This window comes from Trichechus manatus, unplaced genomic scaffold (genome assembly GCF_000243295.1).
Source record: "Trichechus manatus latirostris isolate Lorelei unplaced genomic scaffold, TriManLat1.0 scaffold00087, whole genome shotgun sequence".
NCBI classification, from domain to species: Eukaryota; Metazoa; Chordata; class Mammalia; order Sirenia; family Trichechidae; genus Trichechus; species Trichechus manatus.
Window position 1 is genome coordinate 4,122,067 of NW_004444023.1, and position 10,333 is coordinate 4,132,399.

At 42.8% G+C, this 10,333-nt stretch overlaps 1 protein-coding gene across 1 annotated transcript in view; it reads left to right on the top strand.

Annotated features, from left to right (window-relative positions):
* Positions 1-6,444, top strand: part of LOC101353668 (orphan sodium- and chloride-dependent neurotransmitter transporter NTT5) — a 24,565-nt gene extending 18,121 nt beyond the window's left edge. The window contains exons 7-11 of the mRNA XM_004381821.3: positions 2,941-3,127; positions 3,427-3,628; positions 3,770-3,929; positions 5,818-5,980; positions 6,184-6,444. Of these exons, the coding sequence (XP_004381878.2) occupies positions 2,941-3,127; positions 3,427-3,628; positions 3,770-3,929; positions 5,818-5,980; positions 6,184-6,444 (973 nt within the window). The remainder of the gene's footprint in view (positions 1-2,940; positions 3,128-3,426; positions 3,629-3,769; positions 3,930-5,817; positions 5,981-6,183) is intronic.
* The last annotated feature ends 3,889 nt before the right edge of the window (positions 6,445-10,333 follow it).

The window sequence follows — 10,333 nt, forward strand, 5'->3', positions numbered from 1 at the left end:
TGAGGAACCTGTACATAGATCAAGAAGCAATTGTTCCAACAGAACAAGGGGATACTGTGTGGTTTAAAGTCAAGAAAGGTGCATGTCAGGGTTGTATCCTTTCACCATACTTATTCAGTCTGTATGCTGAGCAAATAATCTGAGAAGCTGGACTACGTGAAGAAGAATGTGACATCAGGATTGGTAGGCGACTCATTAACAATGCGCGTTATGCAGATGACGCAACCTCGCTTGCTGAAAGTGAAGAGGACTTGAAGCACTTACTGATGCAGATCAAAGACTATAGCCTTCCTTATGTATTACACTTCAGTATAAAGAAAACAAAAATCCTCACAATTGGACCTATATGCTTATCATGATAATCGGAGAAAAGATTGAAGTTGTCAAGGATTTTATTTTACTTGGATCCACACTGCACACCCACGGAAGCAGCAGTCAAGAAATCAAACGACGCATTGTATTGGGCAAATCTGCTGCAAAAGACCTCTTTAAAGTGGTGAAAAGCAAAGATGTCACTTTAAAGACTAAAGTGGGCCAGACCTAAGCCATGGTTTTTTCAGTTGCACCACATACATGAGAAAGCTTGACGATGAATAAGGAACACCAAAGAAGAATTGATGCCTTTGATTATGATGTTGGTGAAGATTATTAAATATACCATGGACTCCCAAAAGAACAAACAAACCTGTCGTGGAAGAAGTACAGCCAGAGTAGTCCTTAGAAGCAAGGATGGCGAGACTTCATCCCATGTACTTTGGACGTGTTATCAGGAGGTATCAGTCCTTGGAGAAGGACATCATTACTTGGTAAAGTAGAGGATCACGAAAAAGAAGAAGACCCTCAACGAAATGGATTGATGCAGTGGCTGCAGCAATAGGCTCAAGCATAACAATGATCATGAGGATGGTGCAGGACCAGGCAGTGTTTCATTCAGTTGTACATATGGTTGCTATGAGTTGGAACCGACTCGACGGCACCTAACAACAACAACAACGATGACTAATGATGTTAAGTATCATATCATGTGTTTGTTGTCCACTTGTTTATCTCCTCTGGATAATGTCTATTCAAGTTCATTACCTTTTTTTTAAATTGATTTTTTTGTCTATCTGTTGTTGATTTGTTAGAGTACTTTATATATTCTAATATTAAACCCTTACAGATATATGATTTGCAAATATTTTCTTCCATTTTGTAGGTTGCCTTTTCACTCTCTTGATAATGTCCTTTGATGCACAGGTTTTTTATTTTAATGAAGTGTGATTTATATATTTTTTCTTTTGTTGCCTGTGCTTTGGTGTCGTATTCAAGAAACCATTGCCAAATCCAAGGTTATAAAGACTTTACCATAAGCTTTCTTCTAACAGTTTTATAAATGTAGGCCTTTGATCCATTTTGAGTTAACTTTTGTAAGTGGTGTAAGATAAGGGTCCAGCTCATCCTTTTGCATGTGGATATCAGTCTTCCCAGCACCATATATAGTGTTTCATTTTCTTTCAATTCAAAATGATATGTCATTTTCCTTGTGATTTCTTCTTTGACCCCTGGTTTTTTAAGATATTTTTCTATTTTCAAATATTTTGGTTTCCAGTAGCCTTTTTGTTGTTGTTACTGTTAATGATTTAAAATGCAATTCAATTGTGATCAGAGAACATACTTGGTATGATTGCAATCTTTTTTGAAACTTATTTTATGGCTCACCATATGGTCTATCTTGGAGAGCATTTCACGTATGCTTTAAAATAATGTGTATTCTGCTGTTGTTAGATGGAGTGTCCTACAAAATGTCAGTTAGGTCAAGTTGGTTGATATTGTATTTTCTTGCTTCCTGTCTACTTTTTCCATCAATTAATGAAAAGAGTGTTGAAGTTTCCAACTATGTCGATTTGTCTCTTTTTCCTTTCAATTCTGTGTAGAAAATTGGGTTCAAGTTTCTGGTTCATTTGTATACTAAAGGTGTAGCCCTTTGAAGTGCCAGACTTAAAGAGGAGTGAGTCTTTTATTCGGATCCTTACTTTGGTCAGGCTCTGGTGTTTTATATCTGGTCCCCATGCCCTCCTCTTACATCTGAAATGTTATGAAATTGGAAACTGCAGGTAGTTTGCTGCATTTGGCATGTACCTTTCAGGCAAAGTGGCTTTGGAAGTCCCGTTTCCCTACTTTCTTGTCTATACTTTGGTTTTTTCCATGAAAATTCCTTTTTGTAGCAGTTTTATTCCTTTAAGAAGATTAAAATTTTCTTCCAGATTTTTAATTATTTCCTGTGAGTTTGGTCCAAATATCTAACTTGCCAATTGCCAGACAAGCATATAATATCTTATATTCTAAAATGTGACCAAACTGTACTTATTTTTCTGCAATTTTCATTTTGTTCTTATCAGTAAATCCATTGCAGTTATTACAGCACAATGTGCCACACTTTTAAGGATTTGTATTAGTTAGCCAAATGAAGAATGGTGGTGGGAGTGGTGGTGAGAGAGTATGGCAGGCCCTGAAACTGTAAGTGCAAGAACCAGTTTCCATTGCATAGCACAACACCATGGGAGCACTGTGCACATTGTAGTCTAAGTTAATAATGCTCCTTGATGCTCTGTAATGTGAAGCTAAGAAGGTTGAGTTTTATCCACTAGTCTAAGAAGGGAGGGAGGGAGAAGGTAGATGGTGAACAAAAGACTCCATTACTAGAGCAAGGATCCCAGAGCCCCAGGAAGACTATAGAAAAGACTTCTCTTGAGGTCCTCCATGGTCATAAATGCTTCAGGCTCACATAAACAAATTCATGGCCCTAAAGGTGGGTACCTTCTAGGTTTCATCCCAGAGTCTATCTTACCCACATCAGTAATGCTAGGCTAGTGATATCCTTTTTCACCTGGAAGGGAAAAGGAGTCAGTCTCTTAAACCGGCCAAATCATTTTATGTGATTCAACCTCTTATCCCCAGGAATGTTGAAATACTTACGAATCTGGTGTTCTTGGGAGAACTGCCTCCTGAGGCCAAGCCCCCTGAAAACGTGCTTGCTAATGCAACCTCCATGTTCACCACTTGGCTCAACAGCCTTCCCCATTCTGTCAAGAAGATGGTCCTCAGCAAGGTGTCTGATTGCAACATACAGGATCAGCTTTTGCAGGTCAGTAAAGGTAACTGAGGGGGGCACCTAGAGTTCCTTAGAGTTTTTTATACAACAGAAACTTTAGCTCTTATTAGCACCAGAAAACATCCCAGAAGCACCAGGATAACCTGCAGTCCTGGTAGTGCAAAGACCTACAGAATGCCCTTTCCTGGATAGTGCTAGGTATATTGGTTTTCCATGTTAGGGGGTCAGCCTGGAGAATTGATTTTCTCAGTGACCTGGGGCTTTCAGGGAGTTTTCCAGGAAACATAGACTGTATCTTTGGCTATATTTTTCTGAACTTTCTTCCTTTACAGGTTAAGGAAGGCTCAAGCTTTGTATTCCTGGCCTTCATTGAAGCCATGTCGTTCATTCCTGGGTCGGCCTTCTGGTCCATCCTCTTCTTCCTGACGTTCCTGACCCTAGGACTGTCTGCCGTGATAGGGGTCATGCAGGGAATCATTACCCCACTTCAGGACAGCTTCTCTTTCTTCAGGAAACATCCAAAGCTTCTCATAGGTATTCTGACCTGTCATCCTATTCCCCCCTAAAGCCCTGATTCCACTAAGATTTTTACCCAGCCCTGGTCTATGACCTCTGCTTAGCCCTTGTCACCCAGCCAGACCTCTGACTTTGATCCAAAACCAATGTTTTCTCCAGTGAATGTCTCTGTGCTCATGTTCCTGTGCAGCCTCTTCTTCGCTCGGCCTTCAGGCTACTACTTCTTCAGACTGCTGAGTGACTACTGGATAATCCCTCCCATCGTCCTCCTCACCACTTTTGAAAACGTGACTATAGCCTGGGTCTATGGGGCCAAGAGGTGATGTCCTGGCCCAAGTTTTTCACTAAGCTTGGATCTGTAGGGAAAGTTGACCCCTTTCTGGTTGCCTCTACCCTCACCCAACCAGAATGACATAGTCATAGACCCTTGACTTCAGGGTCTTCTGGGAAACCTTTGTGTTCATTCATTCATTTAATATATTAATTAGGTGCTCAATACATGCCAAGCACTGTTTTAGTCACTGGGGATGCAACACTAAATAAAATAAGCATCTCTGCCCTCATGGAGCTTACATTCTGATGTTGGAGAGAGATAATAACCAAATGAAAACAAAAAATAAAAATGTCCAGTGCTCATAAGTGACAGGAGGAAATCAAACGGTAAGGTAGATGATGAAGAGTGGCAGTATGTGTGGGTGCTAATTTAGTTAGAACTGCTGGGAAGGCCTCTCTTATAAAGTGACATTTGAGGGGACTCTTGAATGAAATGAGGGAGGGAGCCATGAGAAGATTTTGAGAAAGAGTGCTCCAAGCAGAGGAGACAGCAAGTATTAAGGCCCAGGGGAAGCATCATGCTTGGAGTTTTTGAGGAACAAGGAAGTCAGAGAGGCTGAAATAGAGTGAGTGAGGAGAAGAATGTTAGGAGATGTGGCCAGAGAGGTAATAGGGGCCAGATCATGTAGGGCCTTGTAAGCTTTTTTACAGAACGAAAAAGGAAGCACTGGAGGATTTTGAGTAGGGAAGAGACATTATTATATTATTATTTTTTTAAGATTCCTATGTCTGCTGTGTGAAGAATGGACTATGAGTTTTCGAGAGTGAAGCAAGGGGAACAGTTAGGAGCTATTGTAATATTGCAAGTGAGAGCTAATAATTGCTTGGGTTGGGAGGTTAGAGGTGTAGGTAGAGAGAAGGGGTACAATTCTGTATACATTTTGAAGGCAGAGCTGACAAGGAAGAGGGAACAAGATAATCAGGGACTGGGGCGTAGGAGAGAGAACTGTGCAATGGAAGAATGGGAGATTCCAAAATAACACCAGGGACTCTCAAGCCTGGCTTTTTACCAGGCTACTATGGACATCCAAGTGGTATAAGTCAAGGGTAGAAGGCTCAGGTGGCAGCATTTTCAGGTGATAATGGTTCTTGGAATCAGTTCACTAATTTATTAATCACTCAAAAGACACCTCTTAAGACTTCTTCTGTGTCAAGAAAGCCCTGTTATCCTGGGATAGGAGTGAATTAGATTTGATTCCTCCTCTCCAAGAGCACAGAATCCAAAGAGGAAGACCTATGTAAGCAGAAAATTCTAGTACAGAGTGCTAAGTCTATAATAGAGGTATCTGGGGCAGTGTGTGGGACACAGATGTTTAAATAAGGACAAATGGAAAGTCAAGGAAGGCATCTTAGAGGAGGGGATGCTTGTGCAGACTCAAGCAGAGAAAGAGAAAGAAAGGGAGGAGGACGTTCTCAGCCAAAGGACCCTACTTGTATATTTATTGAGATTGAGAAAGTGTACGTAAAGGAAGCTGCATATGTAGGCTCAAAAAAATTAAGATAAGCTCTCTGAAGGCAGAGTGTAATTGTTTTTGTCTCTCTTGCTTACTGCTGGATACCCAGCACCTAGAAGAGTTCCTGACACATCATAGACATTCTCACATTCATGGAATGAGTGAAAGGAACTTGGGCTTTAACCTGAGGGCATTGTGTATCCATGGAAGGTTCTTGACCAGTAGAGGAATGTTTGAAAAACCTACTTGGGTTGGGTTGGAGGACAGACTGACTAGGGAGATGAGAGATGAGACTTAAGGTGGGGCAGGGGTTGAAGGTAAAATACAATGTTTGAAAGATTTTAAGGCCAGACTGGCCCTTACCCCAAGGCTGGGTAAGGTCTGACTGGCCTCCCACAGTCTTGTGGCTCTTCCTCCCAGGTTTGTTGCAGAGATGATGATCCTCATGGGCCGCCCTATCTCTCCCATCTGTTGTTTCCTGTTGTGCTGTCTGTGTCCCTTTGTGCTGCTAGCCCTGTCTGTAATCACCTTGATTTACATATATGTGCAGGACTTCATCTACTTGGCCTGGGACTCAAGCACTGTGAGCCTCCCTCCCCAGGCCCCAAAACCCCTAGGGAGTGGGGACTTGCCCTTTCAATCCACTCTTGGCCTAAGGACCCAGTTATGTCATTCTCTGACTCCCTGAAGACTCATCAGTTTTCTGCCCTGGTTCCCCTGCTGCTCCACAGTCCTTCCTCTTTTGGGAACTTCAATGTTCTGAACTCCTTTCTTATCTCTCCACAGTCAAAAGTAGTGCCTCGAGAATTCCCATCATGGGCACGCAGCTTGATAATCATCTTAGATGTCATTGTCTTCCTACCCATCCTTATATACTTTCTACACTGCCTCATCCGTAAGATCCCCATCAGCAACATCACCTTCAATATGCCTGTTATAGCCTCCAAATCTCTAACCCTAAGGAGCCATCTAAGGTCCAATAAAGATCTCCCTAATGAGGAAATCCTGCAAGATGACAAAAAAATTGCCGATCAACCTGTTGTGTGATTTCCTAACAAGTGGTAGTAACTTCATTCATTCGGCCTGACATCACACATCATCCAAAGCTGATCTAACAGGCAATTCTTAACAACAGCTTGTAACTGTTGATATCCCTGGACCCAGAACCCCTTTTATTCCCAGAGTTGGGGGCATTTGGGGGAGGGGGTCATGGAGCCTGACTTTGCTGCCCCCTCCTAAGCCCCATCCTCCCTGGTTACCACTGTGATTGTATTTGCTCCATCCCTTTCCTCAGTATATACCATGTACAACTTATATACACTGTTGGTGATGACTACTGAACCTGCTTCTTCTGGTCTGTCCATCTGCTGGAATGGGACTGGAGGAGTCATGCTGTTGGTCAATAAATCAGTCCACTGGGACCCCAAGCAGTGGGTGTGTGCAGACTTTTTTTAAAATAAGTGTCCCAGGTGTTCAGTCTCTGTCTCTCCCTCTAGGCTTCTATTCTTTCAAGAGCCAAACTTCCAATCCTGATTGCCTGCATATTCCTTGCCTTGGCAAATTCCTGCTAGATGACTAAATTTGCCTTACCCACGTCTAGGCCTTCAGCCGTGTTGGAAAAGACTTGCCCAGGAAATGCTAGCTTCATCAAAGGTGGAAAGGATATAAATGTGCTTACTAATGGGACATGGCAATTCTGTCATGAATCTAAACATGATTTTTATAAAGAAGGTGCGTCAGTGGTTTCAGTACTGTTTTGTGGACAAAATGCTTCTGTGAACTCATGCACAAGTATTTGGGAAACTACCAAGTTATATTGCTGAGTTAATCAAGAGTCTATGTCCGCTTGGTAAGAGACATCACTAGTTTTACCACCGGGCTAAATCAAATGAATTTGCCTAGTAGATGATAACTGGGTCTCTTGGAACTTGTGGAAGGAGTGGCTCCATAATGGAGCTGAAGTACCACCCATAGGGGATGGAGTCAGCCAGTTATCCACTGGGGCTGAGGGCTGTGAGTAGATTGTTGGGATTCCTGAAGAACCAGGGAATAGGTTTCCCTTAAATGCTGAGGTGACAGGATTTTGGATTGCTTAGCACTCACGGGGAGGGTGCTCCCTGGGTAAGTTTCTGTGAGAAAAGAAGAAAAAGAAGACATCCCCAACTTATCCGTGATTGGGACTTGAGGGGTGGTCTGGCGAATGAAAAGAGGGGCAGTCCTAGACACCTCTGGACCTCTGAAGTCTCTGGCTCTTCAAGCTTGAAGATTGGAGGAGCTGGAAGGGGCGTAACCTGTAGCCCCGCCCCCTCACAGTCCCTTCCCCCACCTCAATCAACGATCTTTCGATCTTCCGGCTTGAAGTTTCCCACTGTTGAGTCGGGTAAGGTGAGGAATGGAGATAGGCAGCTGTCGTCTTTTCCCCATGATCAAGTAGCCTGGGTGTTTAACCTCTTTCCTTTTGGTAACCCAGTCGCTGATCCCCCTTTATGCCTCTACTTTCAGCTTTAGGGATGGAACCAGTGGGAGGGGGATTGAACAGTAGAGTTTACCAAGTAAACCGATGGAATGAGGACCTCGAAATACGTGTCTCCTTCTCCAACTCTGAATTTTTCTCTCCTCAGATCACTTGCTGAATGTCCTAAGGCATCTAAGCGCTAGCTAGTTTGATTTGGAGTCTAGCAGTTATCAGATATCCCACATTGCTGCTGTAGGGGGCTGTGATTGAGAGATAGGAACACTAGTCTCTATTGTAGGTACCTCTTCTCTTCATAGCTCTGGAGGGTCTTTATTGTCTCAAGTCGGGTTTCTAGCACCCTTGGGTGTGATCAGAGGATTTTCTTTTGGACTGCCATTGGGAATCCCTGGCCTTGTTAGAGAAAAATGGAGCCAAGTCCCTTGCAAGAGCTTCTGTAAAAATGGCATGAAGGGGGTGTGTGACCTCCTCTAACTTCACAAGGGGGAAAGAGAATCAAGATCGACAGCCCAAGGCTGATTCCTATAAGGTGGAGGTCAGACATGTCTCTTCTGTCTGCCATCTTTGCCAGTTCTAACACCAACTGTCGCTCCCACGGCACTCTCTGCCAAGTTCAGTAAGTCATTGCAGTGACCACACAGAACTCACAGACCATATTCACAATTATGGGGTTTATTGGAGAAGTAACACGTTACATACAGTTCAGATTCAGGAACACTCAGAATACAATTCTTCCATCAGGACAGCCTCTTCCTAGCCTTACTCGCAGGCAGACCTCTCTCTGGTGTTCGACTTCTACCCTGCTCAGGCAAGTGTTACCAAGCTCTTTTAGCTCTGCTGATAAGTGTCCCGAGGCACCCTACTCCACCTGTAAGCCTCGGCCTGAATGCCCTCAGCTTTCTCTGTCCGTGGGCCGGGAAGCCCAATGTGCCGTCTCCTGCCAGTCTCTCCTGCAGCTATTTCTCTGCCACAGCTTCTCACCATCTTCAGTGTTACAACTCTCTCTCTCTCTCTCTGTTTCCTGGTTCTAGGAGCTTCTCAGTACAGGCATCCCAGGTCCAAAGGACACGCTCCACTCCTGGCTCTTTTTTCTTGGTAGTGGTGAGATCCTGTCCTCCTGCCTCTGGGATGGCTAATTTTAAGCTTAGTGGGATGGCAATACTGACCAATCCCCTCATTAGGTTCCATAGACCTTATTTGCCTGGTCTCACCCCTACACGGGTGCCATGAACTTTATTTGCATTATTAGCAAGCTATCCAATCCCTTTAGTGGGTCACAATTACCTTATTTGTATACAAGACAATGGTGAGAAAGGCCATACAAAAGCAATCCATTGCACCGCAGCATGCTTACATACGTCTTCACTTTTATTCCTCAGAAGAATAGTGTGACATATAGCCCTTTATTTACCAGTTTAAAAAATGAGCTCACTACCTAATACCCTCCAAAGGTGATTGTTGAGGGTTTTTTTTTGTTTTTAGTATCTGTATGAACATGTAGATTTCAATATATTTGATGTGTTCCTGTTTGTTGCAGCGATTCCTATTGATGCTCAAATCCTCTCATCTTTGGCTAGTGGGAGCCTCTTCACGTTAATTCCTGAGTCCTTTTGACAAGACCCCAGTAGTCTTTAATAATTTCCTTGCTTTCTTATGTGACGGTATGGTCTTGGATTAACTTGTACATTTCACACCCCAGACCTAAAGTCAGCTAGTTTTCCATATGTATTCCTTTTAATGGGAAGTGATATTTAGACACCACAATTTTGTGCTTAGGGGCGTTCATTGCTACTGCATTGGTCATTGTTTCTAGGTCTTTTCAAAAATTAAAACTAGAAGAAGACATTCAGGCAGCTAACAGACACATGAGGAAATGCTCACAACCATTAGCCATTAGAGAAAAGTAAATCAAAACTACAAGGGGATACCATCTCACCCCAACAAGGCTGGCACTAATCAAAAAAAACACAAAATAATAAATGTTGGAGAGGTTCTGGAGAGACTGGAACACTTACACACTGCTGGTGGGAATGTAAAATGGTACAACCACTTTGGAAAACGATTTGGCACCTCTTTAAAAAGCTAGAAATAGAAGAACCATACGATCCAGCAATCCCAATCCTGGGAATATATCCTGGAGAAATAAGAGCCGTCACACAAATAGATATATGCACACCCATGCTCATTGCAGCATTGTTCACAACAGCAAAAAGATGGAAACAACCTAGGTGCCCATCAACAGACAAATGGATAAACAAATTACGGTGCATACACACAATGGAATACTATGCAGTGATAAAGAACAATGATGACTCCATGAAACATCTGACGACATAGATGAATCTGGAGGACATTATGCTGAGTGAAATCAGTCAGTCACAAATGGACAAATATTGTATGAGACTACTATTATAAGAACTCAAGAAAAGGTTTAAACACAGAAAAAAAAAGCATTCTTTGATG